General features: G+C 39.5%; 1 protein-coding gene across 1 annotated transcript; it reads right to left on the bottom strand.

Moving 5' to 3' along the window:
* Positions 1–250: 250 nt before the first annotated feature.
* On the bottom strand, positions 251–18,292 carry PPIL4 (peptidylprolyl isomerase (cyclophilin)-like 4). Its single transcript, XM_009071921.1, has 12 exons — positions 18,230–18,292; positions 18,078–18,142; positions 16,201–16,318; positions 14,682–14,824; positions 14,219–14,315; positions 12,658–12,774; positions 11,626–11,750; positions 10,427–10,493; positions 9,497–9,608; positions 7,944–8,040; positions 7,160–7,298; positions 251–680 (listed from the first exon to the last, which is right to left on the bottom strand). The coding sequence occupies exons 2-12, from the start codon at positions 18,110–18,112 to the stop codon at positions 456–458; spliced, it is 1,275 nt and encodes a 424-aa protein (XP_009070169.1). The 5' UTR covers positions 18,113–18,142; positions 18,230–18,292; the 3' UTR covers positions 251–455.
* Between the last annotated feature and the right edge of the window lie 720 nt (positions 18,293–19,012).

The following is a 19,012-nucleotide window of genomic DNA, read 5'->3' as shown; positions in this document are numbered from 1 at the left end:
TCATATACCAATGGTATCTGTCCACTTTTTGGAAGGAGCATGCACAGTACATTTCTGCCTCCCTGGGTCTTCTATCACACTCGTCACCAGGGTACCTGAAAGTGCTGCAAGGTAAATACAACCTCCTTGAAGACAGAAGGTATATCATGCAAATCTCTTCGCAGTGGAGAAGGGCAATTCACTTGTTAGTGCATGTTTATGTTTCCAAAAACCTTTAGAAAACATTCTTTATCAGAGACTCAAACCAATTCACTAATGTGAAATATTTTATTTAAACCACCTTTTTGGAATCAGGGCTTACTCTGACAGTTATACACTGGGCATTCATAGAATTATAGTCAAGCTGCCAACAGAAGGCAACTGCTTTTATCCAGTAACTGCACATCCATTTGACAGAATGTTGGAAATGCTAGAAGAAAACATATTCTAGTTGCACTCTTTCTTTTCCTTATCCTTCATCTGTACTTGGACCTCTCTTTGTCTTTTGATTTCTTAGGACTTCTGCTTCTGTCTGCTTTTTTGTCCCAGTCTCTTGTTCGATAGTCATCTCTGTATTTGTCTTTTTGTTTGCTGTAAGTGTAATCTCTCTCCTGAGAACGGCTGCGACTCCGATGCCTGTCTTTCTTCTCACTCTTCGTCCTCTCTCTGCAGCGTTCTCCTTCATGCTTTCGATCAGAATCCTGTTTAAGGAATTGGACAGACATGCAGTTACAGACAAAAGGGAAAATATACAAAGGCATGAAGAGAACTAGAGAAGAGTCAAGCATGGTTGGTTCCTTAGTTAAGGCTGGTACCACTTGAAACAGAATCGTATCATAGAATCATAGAATTTTAGGGGTTGGAATGGACCTTATTGATCAGCTAGTCCCAACCCCAGCCATGGGCAGGGACACCTCCCCACTAGACCACGTTACTCAAGGCCTCATCCAACCTGGCTTTGAACACTGCCAGGGTTGGGGCATCTACTACCTCCCTGGACAGCCTGTTCCAGTGTCTCATCACCCTTACAGTAAAAAACATTTTCCTCATATTTAGCCTAAATTTCCCTTCCTTCAATTTGAATCTGTTACTCTTGTCCTATTACTGCAGTTCCTGACGAAGAGTCACTCTCCACCCTTACAGTAAAAAACATTTTCCTCATATTTAGCCTAAATTTCCCTTCCTTCAATTTGAATCTGTTACTCTTGTCCTATTACTGCAGTTCCTGACGAAGAGTCACTCTCCAGCTCCGCTCCCTTCAGATCTCGCTTCCCTGTAGTCCCTTCAGATACTGGAAGGTTGCTATGAGGCCTCCACACAACCTTCTCTTCTCCAGGCTGAACAGCCCCAACTTCCTCAGCCTGCCTGCACAGGGGAGATGCTCCAGTGCTCTTATCAACTTTGTGGCCTCCTCTGGACTTGCTCCAACAGTTCCATGTCCTTCTTATGTTGAAGGCACCAACAGATTCATATCCATGATGATTTGAAAAACCTCTCCATCTACTTCATAACCATATGACGTAGATATGTTTACAGCATTTGTCAGTGTTTATGGAAAAGAGCATGGCTGTCAGACATGCTTCTCCTTGTATTTCCTGAGGAGCTTTAGCAAAAAACTGGTTATATCAGGGATTCCACTCAGCTGGATATTATCAAACTCTTCTTAAGCAGCACACAAGCTTCCAAGCTAGATTTGGATTTTGACTGCTTATATAAACAATGCAAGTATTTCCATAATAAGTCTTGGTTCAAGCCCCACAGGCATTCCAGTGCTATGAAGATGCAGAACATTTTTAAGTCATGCCTGTAATAATTCTCAATGGCCTAAATTCTAGGCTTCAGCAAAATGAACAACACCATTAGAGAGACCAACTACACACACACCTAAACTACACTGCCTTGAAGTTAAAGTCCCCAAGAAAAGGCAGCATGGAGAATATGATCCTTTCAAATGTACAATCAAACAGTAACACATGGTACATGAGGCTGATGGGTATGACCCATACAAAAACCACAAGAGGATACACTCACAGACAGACATAGTAAACTCTGAGGAGTACAAGTCTAGCTAATTTAAAATGACCTACAAAGAAGAGACCAACCGAATTTAGTATAAGTGGTATTGGTGTTTCAGTATACGAACACTTAAAAAACTTGCTAAAACCCCTGCATGTTCAGGTAGCCAAAAATGAGGAAAATTTGACCTCCTCTAGCTTTCTGCATGTTGTCACTTGGAATGCTGAGCTAGTGGCTCAGTGAATGGACAGCTCTGGAGAGAAAAGAGACTTAGGTAACAAAGGAGGAACTGCTGCCAATAGAGCACCTGCTCTATACGCTGCACTAGGCAGACAGTGTGAAAACACTGCAGTGTGTTAGTGAATGAAGGAAAGGTGTTCTAATCACTCAGACTGTGAAATGTCACTCCCACAAGGTAATGGCACAGCACGCACGCGAATGACTGTGTGCAGACACCAACACCTGTACAGGCCAAGGCATCACAGCAGGTTTAATAGTAAAGATTCAGATCACTTATAAAGTAGCCATTCCATTTCAAGGAACTCTGAAGATTTTATACACACATAACTCTGAGTTTTGACATGTGAACTAACATTTTTCAAGCACTGCTATAAACTAGTTTGTTCTTGTTATTCAATTGAGACATAAAGGGAAACAAAATACAAGAGGGAACTTCAGAATCCTGCAGAAAGATACACCCCTTGCCATAAAAAAGTGGTAGACACTTGTTTTGAGGTAATAGTCACATGAAAGTTTAGTATCACTATATGCTCTAGTAGACAGACACCATTTTAGGGGATTCTAGTAACACTGTTAAACACGATCAATATGAACTACGAAAAATGTCTTCATTAAATTGCATATTTCCAGATTTTAAAATGCAAAATCTAATTAAAGGGAAACGTAGCTTATGTTGATGGATAATTAAGGTACATTTCATTCTATTAATCCAAATTATTACATTTTTTTTCTTGCCATTGTGATCATATTAGCTATTGTGGTGACCTTTTTGTGTCACTTTCAGACTTGCCCTGTATACCTATACCTTAAATGCTTCTGTGAAGATCACTGTGCTTTGCTAACTCAATGTTCAGTAAGCTGCCCTTTTCTGTGGCATTCAACGTGGGCTATTTGTCTGGCTACTGAAACAAAGTTTGACAGCAAAGATGTGGAATAAGCACTCGGCCAGCAGTAGCAGAATTTTTTGTTATACATCAAATCTATGATTACTGATGTGTTTATCCAGGGGGGTTGTGTTGCTTATTGTAACCCCAGTATTCCAGCATTTTCTATCTAATTCTAAAGATGGTATTGGCTCTGGGAACCATCCTGATCATTGGTTTTCTGCATAAAAGCTCTGTTTGGAGTTTTTTCACTGTTCTTTTAAGTAAGTGAAATTTGTTAGTACAAGGAGCATAGGTTTTAGTCATGCATTTAAGGTACAGGTACACAGGGCAAGTCTGAAAGTCACACAAAAAGGTCACCACAGTAGCTAATGTAAAAGTACCTAATGTAAAGAAAAAATGGAGTAATTTGAATAGAATGAAATGCATCTTAGTTCCCCACCAACGTAAGCTACATTTCCCTTTAAATTTTACATTTCAAAGTCTTTGACATAGAAAATGGTTAGATTTTTAAACACACTAAATTTCTACAAATAATGGTATTTTGAAATCAAACTTTTTATGCCCTAAGTCAAAAACATGCTGTTTTTGAAGAGGAAGAAGAAGATTCCTGCTTATAAACAGGCCCTCTCTTAGTGCTTCAGTTCAGAATCACAGCCCCTCATCAGCCAATGAATAAGTGATGATCACCTCAATTCTTTGTGCAGCACACATGAGGAAGGAAATATAAAAAGAGGAAAAGACATTTCTCTGGAAGATCATGGCTGACTTTGCCAAAAGTAGTAACTTGCTAAACAGCACTTCATGTAAATCAGCTAGAAATACCATGGCCACAGAAGTAGAATACAAATGCTACCTCTCCATACATTAAGCATGCTAGTTATAAGCATACTAGAGAAAGGCTAAAAGGAGCAAACAAATAGAGAAATCCTTTTCAGGGGGCAGATTTTGATCAAACTTGACCCTGAATATAAATGGACAGTGTCCAAAAAGCAGTAAAAGCAGAAAATTAAAACCAAAAGGATCAGTATCTCTGCCAAAACCATGTACTCCAGAAATCTGAAAGTCAGGAAGCTCCAATGTCTCACAAAAATCTGTTGGATAGGCTACACTCCTCCAAAGATCCAGTTATCTTAACAAATAAAATCCAAGAGAAAATACACAGAGAAAACTGGAAGAGGAACAAAGTCATAATACACATCTCAAGCATGACCTCTATTCAAAAAACCTCTATCAAATCCTATTCACAAACCCACATGGCAGTCCAGCCTCCTGCCCCAGACCCACATCCTGTTACCTATGGAAAGCAAGCACAGCACCCTACCTCTTCTACCCACTGGAATCAAGTCAAACAGCACAAGATTCAAAAACATATTCTTAAAACATCAACACACAGGCTGAAGATTCAGGAAACGCGTGTCAGACTAAGAAAAGGATGAGTCAAAATATACTAAAGAAAAAAAAAGCACCAGCAAGAGAACAGAAAAACAACTCAACATCATGGAAACTATTCAGAAAATAAAACCCCCTTCAAGTCATAGCTGGAGTTCATAGCACAAACTGTAGTTCCAGTTGCAGAACTTCCTATTATAAGCTTTGACCTCTCTCAATTAAAATCTCTGCCACAGAAGGATGGAAGTTTCTGTATGAAGCATAGCTATTGTAGTCTTTGGCCAATTAACTGTGGAAGGTCTGCTGCTACTTTGTTTTAAAGTTCTAACTTCAAATATAGTCTATGATGTGTAAAACAGGACTAAGGGAGAATGTTTGGCTTGCCTATGCTAGAAATGCCACCATTCATAAAATGTTTCCATCCTGTTATGCTTTGTGCCGGCCTCACTATTCACACTGAACATACTCCACCTCAAGAACATGATTCCTTCCCCTGCCCTTGTATGTGTTCCACAGATTATGCCTTGTATGTGTTCCACAGATTATGCCTAAATTATAAATATTAAAAAATTGAAAATATTTTGTAGATGCTAAACAGGATTTTTCAGCTAAGCTGCCTGCACATGTCACTGGAAGGGCCATGACCAAGACACTTACTGATTTTCTATATTAGAGTGAGTACAGACTGCTCAGGATGTACACACTAACAACAATATTCAAATCCAGAGAGATAAATTCTTTCCAGAAATTCATTTTCACAGCTCCAAGAGGGAACTATGATGCTTGCCATTAGATAGAAGTAAGCCTCCACCTGTGATTTGGGCACTAAAGTAAGCTAAGCTATTTACAGCAAATGAGGTAAGGTAAGAGAGCAGAAAGCTGTGGGATAGAAGATACCAGAATACAGCAGCAGCAGACTACGGGAACAAACCACATCAGGAGGAGTGGTTATAGCACTAAGACTGACAAGAGTTCAAAAAGCATTTGGGCAATGCTCTCAGGCACATGGTGTCAATCTTGGGAATGTCCTATGCAAGGGCAAGAGTTGGACTTGATGATCCTTGTGGGTCCCTTTCAACCCTGAATGTTCTGTGGTTCTGTGACTAAATCACGTACAGGGACACAGAAGAGATCACATAGTCAAGCAGCAGAAAGCATCTTTTCCAGACCAGAAAATAGCACCACGAATCCCTCTGTCCTCATTCATGCTTTTGTGCTAGGAAATCTGCTGTTCTATGAAGTCTCAGGTCCCCTTGGAACAATTATGACAGAGGTTAACAGCCTACTGCTTCTGGTACTTGTCATGCCACCTGCAGGTGATGGAGACGTATAAACGATCTTACAATGTCCTCTGCTGATAACACATGATCAGCCAGATCTACAGGTGTAATTTCTGGACTATCAAGAACAAAGATTTCTGCCAGAAATACCTGATTCAAGAATGTTAAAGTGACAGTGTCAACCAGCCAAAAAGACAGAAGGAAATCTAAATGAACATTAGTCTGGACCTGTGTATGTCTGTGCTCCACCCAAGACTTTACTTATCTGAACAGGTCCCTCCCCTCCACCCAAAGGACCCTGACTGAATCAGTATACATTGACAAAAAGACCTGTCCCATGCACAAGCAATAGGGCTCACTGGCGGCACTGAAAAAATTGTAATTGCTAATGTTCATGAGAAATGTTATTTTTAAGCATCAGAGCAAGAAGTGATGTAATAGAACAACGGATCATGTATGCTCTGCGTACACAGAACTTCTAGCAGCACTCAAAACTCATGACAGGACAATGGGTTTATTTACTGTGACTGAAACCTTATCACTTTCTGCACAGCTGCTAGAAGACGGCTTTGTTCTCACCCATAAAGCTTGCACTGCTGAAATGCTGAGGTTTGGAGGTTGTTTTTTTTTTTAAAGCTTCGCTCAATTCTCCAGTAATGCTCACACTTCAGTGGTGGCTAACCCTCCACTTCATCATTACAGATTTTGTTTCCACAAAACACCAATGTCTTGACTATCCCAAGTTCACAGAAATGTGGGAATGCTGACCTGACAGGCTGTAGTTCAACTAATGAATGACAGAACTACTGTCCCCGATGATGTCCTGCACAGCCCCAGCCTTACAGCACTGTATGCTTGCACACTACAGATGCAAGCAAACCCACACACAGATTTTGCACAAACACTTCCAAAACAGTTAAGGAGAAACAGAAAAAAAGATAATGCAAAGAGACTGTGTTTCTGATTATATATGGGGAAAACCCAACATATGATGGTCTAGCAAGAAGATGAGAAATAGTCTACAGTCATGAAAGATGATTAACTATTGGTTTATGACTGGGAATATGTGAACACCAGGTACAAAGTGCTGAAGACTTCCTACTTTATGAGAAGGCACATTTCCTCTTCAGAATGTTTTGGCAAAAAGCCATCCAGACATGCCAAGTTTCAAAAGTCCAGCAGGATTCGGAAAGCCTTTTTCATAATCAAATACTAACATCAGCCTTCTGTAGGTTTACAACTGCTGTATTTTATGGGACTTTGCACAACTATGTCCTCATTCAATATCAAGACTTTTTTTGCCCCCTGGCTTCTCTTATGAGGAAAACAATGAATAGGTATAAAGTTAATGCATGAAGAGGTAAGTACCTTAGATTTTTTGGTCCTCTTGTCATCTTCTTCATCGTCAGAGTGATGGTGCTTTTTCTTCTTTTGTTTTTTAGCCACGTGCGACTGACTTGTTTGAGATTCTTCTACATCTTCATCCAGCACAAGGTCATACTTGGCACTGATGTTCTTGGTTAAGGACAGATCTGTTACTTAGTATCAATAAACAGCAAAACACAACAGCTCATGAAGAAGAAAAATTCCTCTTTATCAGACAAGAGTTTACCAAGACTTACTACATACTTCAGTCAGAACAGGATTGCATACATTGAAAAAAAGCAACCAGCTGTGCTAAAATTACTAAACTCTGTCCTGCCAAACTGTACAGCCAGGTCCCAGACCTGTGGATATCTGAACAAGCTATGGTCTTCTTTCCTCTCATGCTTGCCACAAGCAAAGTATAGCTCAGAGAATGATTTGCTTACTCCTATGGTCTCATTTTGAATGCAGCAGGTCCCCTTTGAAACAACTTAGAACTCTGTTAAGCCATATGCCATTCCAGGGCTGCAGACTTGGAATATTTTTTACCTGCACACAACATGGAAGTGAAACAGCATACTCCAATTTGACTAAACTCATCAAAGTCATCAAATGAAAACTTAAGCAAAATGCTTAATTCCATCTGAAACACCAAATGGTTATATGAAGCAGCAGCAAAACACCCATTTGGCAAGCTTTAAAAATCAGAAGTCTTTTCCAGGTTGTTTTCATAAACTGCACTTCACTGCAAAAAAAAAAAAAAACACCTTTGACCAGAAAAGGATACTCTTGCTTTGGTTTCACCTTCTCTTTCAGAGCAAGTTTTGAAGGCTTGTCATGTTCCTTCTCATAGTCTTTGAAATCATCCTTGGTATACCTCCCACCTGTCCACAGAAAAATATATTTAATACACTCCAACCAAAAACACAACCAAGACCCACAAACATCATTAAATTCTGATTATGATTTAAGGGCTCTTCATAACCACACAGAGATGCATAGCAGAACACAGTACCAGAAACAACACTGACATTTGGGTAACAGTAGAAGAGAATAGGACAAGTTGTGATGTTCTGTCCTTCTCTTGTGTGCAGATTCCATTAAACTACATATGGCTTTATCCTCATTTGTGTCCACCGGAGACAACACACGAAGAGGATCACAAAGCAGGATTCAGCAACTGGCTTAGTCCCATTTTGATTAAAGGTCCTATGTCACACTACTTGAAATTCTGTTACCACAAAAGCCTACAGACTATCATTAAATGACTTTTTGCTCTGGGCTGCACAAAGGGAAACCTCTGAGACAGGTAGAGCTTAAGAATTCAGATGTAAAACAATTCCCTGGACGCACAGCTCGCCGAGTAACACCGCCACGTGCTGCCATCTCGCGGCCCTACCGAGAAGTGCAGCTCCCGCCGCCCAGCTCAGAGACAGCTACCGAAGGCCCAAGGACTGCACCTGCCCCAGGTCATTTCTGGGGTACCAGATAGGCACAAGGTGACAATATAGTTAGCTGGACAATTTACACCTACGTTACCCAGGCAAGGAAAAGTTTTCCACGCAATGAGTCAGTACCACGCAATGAGTCAGTACAGCAAGCACTGCAGCACAGGGTATACACTACAGTCATCTCAGGTCTGCGCAGGACAAGTTCCTAGTACCTCAGTATTTAGGACCAGAACCCTACCTGGAGAAATTGTATGCTCACAATTAAGGGCTGACTGCATTTTTAGGAGATGACACACAAGGATGTCACCACTGCAATGCACAGTCACATCTCCAAGTCCAGTGTTTTCCTCATGACCCCAGCAACCAAATAACTACTGCATCTACCATCCTTTTCCTCCCCAAACATCCCCAAACATCTGAAATAGGGTTTTTATCACATATAGCCTGCTGTGTAGTATGTTTGACCTACAGGAAGTGAAGAACACAAATCCCTGGCCTGAATATTGACTTTTTTTTATACACACTCAACTGTCATACAGTGAATAAAGAAAGGAAAGTAACAATGTACTGCCATATTATTTTTGCTAGTAAGTAATATCAAAAAATATCACATCCAAAGCTTGAGAGGAAAAAGTGATTTAGTGGTAAAAATACACTGGATAAAAAGGCAATCTATGGCAATGCAAGCTTAATATAACACCAGTATACCCTGCCACTCTTTCTTACAAATCAAGTGAAGAGGTAACAACTGTGATGCTGTATTTCTTACAATATCAGGAAAATTTATATCCCTGGAGATGATTTAAACTCATAATTCTTTATATAATGCTTAGTTTAGAAGTCATGGCTTTATAAGTTATGAGGATCAAAGAACTGCAAGTGTACCTACCTTTTCCCTTCCATTTAATCTTTGCAACTGACTGGCTAAAATCCACATGTATCCTCCTATCATCGATCAGCACGTTGTCCATTTTGAAGTAAGCCTTCTCACAGTCTTCCTCCTGACATCAACATTACCAGAAAATCTTGAGTCATGATCATTTCCTAGGAATATTCACTGAAGAGCTCAAACACAAATTCTATTGCTCAATGGCACGTTTCTTTCTAAAATTGCCTAGAGCACACCAGTTGTTGCACTGTGCCATTTCAAAAGGAATAGTTATGCTTTGTCTAAATGTCAGCATTTCAAATATTTTTCAGTTCATTTCACTAGTTTAAAAATTTGCCAATCAAGCTACGTGTTTGGCACACATAGTAAGTTCAGAAAAACAAGGGAAATAGGATAACCAATAAAAGCTCCATTTTAAGTACCTACGCAGGCTAAAGCGAGAACCCTTTTCCAGTGCTTTCCTCACAGATTAGAGAGATTAGCAGACACAAAGCTATGCACCACCAAGAGAACTACCCCTATCAATCTCTCACAGTAGGAGCAGCATGTTGATAAAGCAGGCATCATTTACAAGCTCAATGTAGGACACTACTGAACACACTGAGCTCCCTTATTTCAGACACCCTCCTCTCTTGATGCATTCCCTTCTTCAATTTCTCGAAGTCTTAACATGCTCTTGGTAAAAAAAGGGCCTAATCACCCCCACTGGTTTCCAGACAACCTAAGAACACACTCCTACTGCTTTCTTGAACAGAGAAAGACTAACATGTTTGCTTCATTTAGGAGCTACAATTTCTGTAACTAAGTCAGAAAGAAAAAACACCAGCTACTCCACACTTGAAGATGTCAAGTGTCTTTCTTCAATGCAAGTATACCAAAACCTAACTTTTATAAGCAGAATCTACATAGAGCATACCTAAAACCCCATACCTTTTCAAACTCAATGAAAGCGTAACAAAGAGATTCCCCAGTCTTCCAGTCTCGAATCACTTCACAGCTGAAAAAATGATAGGAAAATAAAATGACAATGCTGTTGGAGCACAAAATATAAGATAGGAAAACAATGCTTAAAAGGGAGAGTGTCAGGTTGAAATAAAACCCAAAAACATCAAAATACCTTGAAGATATTATAACACTTGATTCTGAGACCCTCTTACTGATGTGGGAGTGTCTGCACAGAAAAACTGCATGTGACATTGTGTAATTACACATAACTCACAAATGGATACCAAGAAGTGTACAACTAGAGATTAATTCCTAATTAATGAAACATTTTCCAACATTACTGTTTGTTACCAATTTTTTGCATTTCGCTAATGGAAGACAAGAAACTTTGCATTTTGTTTTCTCAGTTATTTTAAGCAAAGTTTAAACAGACATCATGTGGCAAACTTTCTCCTCTCAACAAGCACCTCTTTAGCAGCCACCCTGGGCAAAAAACAAGAAACCCAGAAGTATTGAATTAGTAGATGCAAAACAGGAACAATATAGTATTGCATCAGTATTACCCAACTCTTGTACTTGACATGAGAATTCTGACTGCAGGATGCTGAAGGAGGACAAACAGGCAACACAGGCAGGAAATGAGGCATTAAGGTGAGACTTATAATGTGAGACCTCCCCCATGTGCCCATCATGTCCTTTGACAGCAGTACAAGGAGGAATCAACTGACACTATTAGGAGTCAAGTTCAAAACTGAAAACGGAACCAGATATGAGGAACACCTAACAAGGAGTATATTGGATGCCAGAAATGTTTGCTACTTCACCCCAGACCACAGATATTCCCATGGAAAAGAAAAACCCAGAGACTGTATCTAGCTCATGTAGCACCTGAGATAAAAACTACTGGACAGAGGGAGAGGACAGGGGCTGGGAAGAGAACCATATGTTTTCCTTGTTCCTACACTTCCCTAAGCTTACACTTAAACCCACTGCTGGGACAGGACACTCATCTAGCTACGTCTGACTTTGTATCCCCTTTGTTGTGGTCTCTATCCAAACACATGCAGGCACAGCATAAATTGCCAAGACACCAGACTACTCCTTAAGAGCCAAACCTAAAGAGACTAGGAGGAATCAAACTGTTTCAACAAAGAGGGCTTTCTCTTTTGTTTTGCCATAATTACCTTTTAATGGGACCAAACCGTGAAAATATTATCTCCAGGTCTTCACCTGTGGTCACAGGATTCAGTTTACAAACAAACAGCACATTTTCTGGCGGCTTGATCTCTGCATCTGGTAAGTCTCCCACCTGCGGTATACAGAAAAAGACATTCATCACTTCTGCCTAAAGCTCTCTGCAGGCAGCACATCTTTTGCATGATCTCAAATTCCTATCATGCAATCAAAAATTGACAAAATATTCTGCCTACTCGGTGTCACAAAAAGTGTATATGTCCATAGCACCTAAAAGTTATCTATTTGCAATTCCACCACTGAGACCTCATGAAAGTTCACAAACACTTTCTACTTTGCTTTCCCTGTTCCTAACACAACAAACACACAGTTCTAAAAGGCTGAAGTGCATTTTTTTCCCACAAATCATCTGATGTGTGTGCTTTTTAAAATTTGCCTTTTTTCTTTAAAAATAAAAAATACTTCAGAGCCTATTCACCATTTTTGTTACTATGGAGTTTACAACTGCAGCAGTTACCAAACACCGCATTTGAGGAGGAAAAACATAAAGTTAATCAATGCTAAATTTAACTAATTCCACAGAATGAAAACTGCCATTCCATACATGGATAATACAACCTCAATGCCACTGTATGTACTGGAGAGAGATTATCACAAATTAGCTCAGCTCTCTCCCACACATGCTAAACCTTTTCCAGGACTGCAGATACTCAGCAGCATATTATGTATGTCACATTTTGTAAATGGATGCATTTCTAGCAAGTTTTTATAAAGCCACTACTGGCCCACTTTTAATCCTGGCTTGGAAAATGAAGTATGACTGGTTTTATCAGCAAGCCACATCCAGCACTCACACTCAGTCCTTTTCTTTGCACCACAGACATTTAATAGCACAGATTCTGAAACATGACATCACCACCAGATAAGTGTTTTCAAGATAAGTAGTACACATTCTCCTAGACTTAATAACATGCACACACACTGGAATAACATCTAAAAGGTAAATAGAGAAAGGTGTTCACCATTTCCAGAAGAATGGCACGAGTTTTCGCTTCTTTTTCTGCCTGAACTTCTTCTATTTCTTCTATAGACCTTCCTTTCATGTCATCAATTTCTTCATCTGCTCCTATTCTCCCACTCTGAAAAATGAAGGAAAAAGTTATTTATTACCAAGCCATGGCCAAAAGTTCTTCCTCACTTTCCAGATATTAGTTGGAGGATCTCTCTCCTCAGCCCCCAAGACATGCTGTATCTGGGCAGAACTGGGTTTCACCCTGTTCTTTCCACTTCCTTAGATTTTAAAAAAAAAAAAAAAAAAAAAAGAAGAAAAAAAGAGAGAGGTAAGATGCTATCCTCATATTTCAGGCACTGTGAACTATGTGTGAACTGCTGGTATCAGTCTGAACCATATTCTGTGAGGTATTCTAAATTTTTATACTCCTACCTCATACTCAATATCTCATCATAAGTGTCCATTCATTTCTAATCCAGATAGCTCCTACCAGAAACGAAGATAAGGAACACTACAAATCTGTGGTGTCTAGTAAGACTCAAACATTACATAGCATATATCGTAAGAAGAATTTAATTTTTACATATCTACACCTAAGCAGGATTTGAGGTTTAATTTTTTCTCCTCATCAGCATTCCTTTAGAATGCTGCTCTTCTTACAGACACCAAAAGGTGTATCTTCCGACAGGCTATGAGAAAGAAAACTAAGTAAAAGTTTTCAAAACTCTACTCAGTTGGCATTGAGCTGATAAAACTCTTTATACCACTTGAAGATACCTCAGAGATTAACCACAGTGCAGACACACTATGAAAGCCTAGTTCCAATCTTATAATTACATCTATTAAGCTTAAAAATAAACAATATTCTCCCTAGTCCATGCATTCATTGCTTGAAACGACTGTTTTCAGAGAAGGAGATAACCTCACATACACCTTCCATAACTGCCAACTGAGTAAATTATTAATAATTGCCATTATTTCTTGGAAAATTCCTTCTGTCTAAAGAAACAGCCCACTGCAGTAAGCACGTTGGCACATATAACTCAAAGAATGACCTTGATTACTCCCACCGAAACACAGACTATTTCACATTTAAAAGGAAAACAGTAGTAACCAATATTAATAAATGGTAAGTTATATTTTGTCTTCTACTAGAGTACATAGAAAAACAGCAATACCAAAGGTGAATATTCTGAATGTTCTGATAATCTACACTGTAAACAGAAATCTAAAATACAGCTTTCAAACCTAACTCTACCAGAGTCACAGGGAAAACACTCATGTCATGCTTTTATCCTTTTCTTGAAAGATAAAGCAGCTGTATTTGATGAAATACAGCAACAGCTCCAAATAACTGACACGCACGTGAAATATCAGAACTCAAACTGGGATAGTAGGAGAGCATCTTTTATCACCCTCTGCAACAAAGAGTGTAGTTCTTTTCAGACACAGAAGAAACAAAGTCTTAAAGACAGAATTCTTATTTGGCCAAGTCTGTGCTGGACACTAAGAAGAGGTAGATTTATTTAATTATTTCTTAAGTAACCAAGAAGCTTATCATGAACACTCACATCGAGCTGCTCCTTAGTAGGTTCTGGTGAGCGATCAGGAACAGACAAGCCAGGTGGATCATCAAACGGGTCATCCAAAATTACTGTGTGATTTATCCTTATAGAAAACAAAATCAGTATCAGCATCAGCCACATGCAAATAAAACTGTCTCTACCCAAGTGACAGGAAACCAGCCCCACTAACTCAGTTACATCCCAAACAGCCAAATACACTGCACACTTGTAAATTCTAGTTTTGATGCTTTTCTAAGGGCAACATTGCTGCTCATTTTTGTACATAGTTGTTTATTCAGTATTTGCTTATTTTACAAATAATACTGGAATTAAAAAGTATTTAGGATACCATATACAGACATCAGGACATCAGACACCTGACAACAGGATATTCAACTAGATTCCAAAAAAAGACTAATTCATTTAATTATAACACATTCCTCAGTAAGTGAAGTTAAAAGCAACACACCTGATATCTTGATATGGGATAAAGTCCTTATCTACAAAGGCTTCATTAATTGTCTTCAATACATCCATGCCTTCTGTCACTTCCCCAAATACTGTATGTACACCATCAAGGTAATCCAGGTTTTCCCCTGTAGTAATAAGGAACTACAAAAGAAGATACAAAAATCAGTACAGTGACTAGAAATTAGGGCTTTTTTTTTTTTACCACTTTAGGAGAGGGACAACTCTCACTGAATCCAGTGGGAGGCGAGGGGAAGAATATTTCTGACTTCTGGAGGAGGAGATTAGTCTTGTTTCATCAGCTCTGACAACATGATGAGCCAAGCTACCGCTCCCAGCCACTGCCTGAGGAAGAGGCTCTCTGAGCTCTGGTTCACTGGACCCTTCTGTGAATTGATTTGGCTCAGTAATCAGGCAGCAAACCAGGTGGGCACAGGAAGACCAGACAGCTATTTGCCAGGTAGGTTTGCTGAGCAAGACCAGCAAAGGTTGAGACAGGCATCACAGCTGATGAAAGGAAGGGTACAGGAAGGGCAAGGCTACCCCTCCAGGCAGCAATGAGCTGAGCACACGTGCCCCGTTCATCAAAGTGCATTCAGCAGACACATTTCATAAATCTGGCAAAAGCTTCCGTAGTTCTACCTTCACCTCATTCTACCCAGATTTTTTCCTTCCTTCCCACAAACCCTTCTCTCTCAAAAAACAGTATGTAGTAGCACTGAGAGGAGAACACAGAAGCACTGACTTAGATCGAACTGGCCCTGAAAAGTATCTTTAACACAAATCAGGTCTTTCACTTCAGGGCAAAATTGAAACTATGGAAACTGATACCAACTGAGCACTTGGTAACAAATTAAAGATGGAGAGCACTTGGAGAACAAAGGAGGAAGAAGCAGATATGCACAAGTAACAGGACGCAACCATTACACCCACACTTTACAATCTGGCTGGCAACATCTCACTTTTCATCTCTCAGCAATGCAGTAGAAACTGGTTAATATTTGGTAGAGGTTACACTAAGCTACACTATATTTGTAGGACAACACCACGTAATTCCTTACTGTGGCATGATTTCAAAACTAACACCAAGATATAACCAGAAAATTTCAAGATTATTTCCAGACACAGTTTTCTTACATTTCACTTCCATTTAACTACAGGATTTTTTCCTGCCCATTTTACAAACTAGCGAAATCACATCAAGGTATTAACATAGATGAATAAACACAGGAAAAAAAAAAAAGAGGGCTGCAAATAAAATTTGTACAATTAATCTAGGACAGAATTTGAATCTGAGCATTTTAATTTCTTTCTTGTCTGTAATCAAATACTTATTGGCACCTGGAACACCACAAAAAAATCCTTGTCTATGGCCAGGTTTTTTACATATCTTTTGACCACATTACAAGATGATGCTATTGAGATGACACTGTCATTGTAATGTCCCTTTTGTAAATGGAGGGAATTTTCATCTTCATTACTTAGACAAGTACCAAGGCTTTCCAAGACTGGATGCTGACCTGTGATCCATGCTGATCACTGCCATTGTTCACCATTGACACAGTTCCCTTCTTCTTGTGCTTGATTCTCGGCACTTTTTCTGCCTCAAAAAATCTAGCTTGATCACCATACAGTTGACTGAAAATATATAGGACAAATATGTTACAAGACAAAGGAATTTTTAAAGGCGAGTAAATCAAATACTATAAAACAGTAAATATCTTAAAACCATGTTACATTCATCTTCAAATAAACCCAGAATTGACACTGCATCCATGCACATTTTTAGGGACCTGTACATTTACATAATTCACTTTATACTACAAGGAACAATAGATTTTTCTCTAAAACATCTCTCAGAGACTTTCTGGAGGCTGTGGTGGGGTGTATTTATGTTTTTCAATGCAGCATATAACATTCTTCTGAGGCATGAAGTAACTACACATTTTAACTAGATTCCATAAAAGTAAGTTATTCCACACTGTAAAAATGCAGTAACTTATGTCCAAAATTTTCTTCCAAGATAAACAGAAAACCAGTAAAACTATGTGTAAAATCAGTTCATCATACAAACTGCATACAGTAATTTGAGATGTAGAGGACATGGCATATTATTAAGTTCTTTTTAATTTTTCAAGTCTAACCCTGATACCACTTACTTTGTCTCACTCCATAACGAACAGAGGCACAGGCAAAACACACAACTGCCCAAATTTAAGGACAGTGCTGTGTTTGAACTCATTTTGCTAAGCAAGTGTAAGCCTCTACGGAGAGAAAACTCAAATTCAACTTTGCCTGTAAGAACAGAAACTCCAGTTTTGCGGACTTTGGCAGTAGCAAACAGGTAGAAAAGACGAACTGCTGCTCTCCATGCTAAGTAGCAGGACAGGATCTGACACTCTCATCACACTACACCTCCCTACCTCCCATACCAGTAAGCCTCAGAAGATCAATCCTTGCAACAAAGCAGGATATCAAAATAAACTTGATCTACTTGTGTGCAGAGACAGCTCAGGCCTGGCAAGTTTACCTTCCCAGACTTGCATCTGCTTAGCACAACCATACTGCTTCCATGACCAGCAGAATGGTGATCCATGGATCCATGTGTCCAAGGGCTTGTATTTCAGAGACTAACTTAAAAAACCCAAACCCTGGTCCAGCAACAGTCTCTGTTTGACCTGAACTATTTATATTGTGTTTCACAGCAGTTTGTGTTTAGCTTTGCTCTCTGCAATTTTAATTCTTCTTTAATAGCAACTTGAGAGGAATCATATAGAACATATGTACTTTGCTAACTTCCACCCTAGCTGTCTGAATGATTTCTTCAACTTTTGTCTGCACAACCACTGAAAACATCTTAAACAAGAAAGGTGATTTCCTTATACACATTCAACATGACTGAACTCAAGTAAATTTTAAGAGCAAAGAGATTACTTTCTTATACACAGAGGAAATGAAGTATAGCCTCTACATTCTCCTCCCACCCTGTTTTAACAAAAACAAAAGTAGTAACAAACTGCTAATGATTTTGCCTTCTACAGAGCACTTAGTTATGATACTTCTCTTACCAAACCTATAGTTATTTGCTAGCTTTTAAATAAACAGAAATGTATGTACAAGTTGTTTGTTGTAACTTTGCGTCTAAGGTCAGGGATAGAATAATGTCCTCTCAAAAAAAAAAAGTGAATGGCCAAAGGCAGTGTAGAAATTGAAAGGGTATCTAGGTATGACAACCAAAGAAGCTTATGCATCAACTTTTTTACTTCCCACCAGTAATTCTGCCCCAAGAGAGATGAACACAACCTAACTGTAACCCCTATCCCCTATACAAATTCTCTGTTGAAATACATGTACACATATACACACATATGTATCGTGTTGACACATAAATACTTACCAAAATATGGATTCCCCTCCACGGCCAGTACCCATGGGGTCACCAGTTTGTATAATAAAATCCCTCTGTGACAAAGCAGAATACATAAGATATTGCTTTCATGTTTGCGATTTTAAGCCAACAAGAAAAAATACAGAATTGAGAGTACTCACCTGCACATTGTAAATAAGACAATAGTTGTAGTACTTGACTTTGCAGAGCTTCAGGAAGTTCAGACAAGCTGTAAGAAATAACGCCAACATTTACTAAAAAACCTCCAGATACAGGAAAAATAGAATCATAGAATTTTAGGGGTTGGAAGGCACTTTATAAAACATCTAGTCCCAGCCCCCCTGCCCTGGGCAGGGACACCTCCCCACTAGACCAAGTTGCTCAAGGCCTCATCCAGCCTGGCTTTGAACACTGCCAGGGTTGGGGCAGCCACCACCTCCCTGGGCAACCTGTGCCAGTGTCTCACCACCCTCACAGGAAAAAACTTCTTCCTAATACCTAACCTAAATCAACCTATAAAACAGATATAAGAGATGTCTGGTTTAATGTGTAGAAAAGTGTTTCTGGAGCAGACAGTGTCAAGACTAAGGTGTGACCTACAAACACTGAGAGAAACGCTCTAAGGAGGGGTAACACTTCCTCCCTTCCTGAAGCTCATCTCTAGTGACTCAAAGAACCCGAAACACGGCTATTCACACAGAAACACACTTTTTATCCCATCCCGTTTCTTTTCAAACACAGCACAGCCTCCGTCCGGTGCAGAACATATCACGTTTGCTCATTTTTAAAATGAATTTTATACATTTATAATAAAAACACAATTTAAAAAAAAATTAAAATAAAGCAACAAGCTTCCCACCAGCAGCTGACGCTGCCCGGTGCCCCGAGCACAGATGCGGGCCGGGCGGCGAGGGGAGCGGCGCCGCGGCCTGTTCTCCGGCCCG

Source organism: Acanthisitta chloris, unplaced genomic scaffold, assembly GCF_000695815.1.
Source record: "Acanthisitta chloris isolate BGI_N310 unplaced genomic scaffold, ASM69581v1 scaffold29083, whole genome shotgun sequence".
In the NCBI taxonomy this organism is placed as follows: Eukaryota; Metazoa; Chordata; class Aves; order Passeriformes; family Acanthisittidae; genus Acanthisitta; species Acanthisitta chloris.
This window is presented reverse-complemented; position numbering and strand designations above follow the sequence as displayed.

Excerpts from the sequence above, each read along its gene's own strand:
- PPIL4 (XM_009071921.1), bottom strand. The coding sequence starts at position 18,112 with ATGGGTACTGGCCGTGGAGGGGAATCCATATTTTG. Across the intron at positions 9,609-10,426 it reads CTTTCATTGAGTTTGAAAAG|GAGGAAGACTGTGAGAAGGC; the intron begins GTATGGGGTTTT and ends TGTTGATGTCAG. Across the intron at positions 681-7,159 it reads AGAGGACCAAAAAATCTAAG|GATTCTGATCGAAAGCATGA; the intron begins GTACTTACCTCT and ends TTCCTTAAACAG.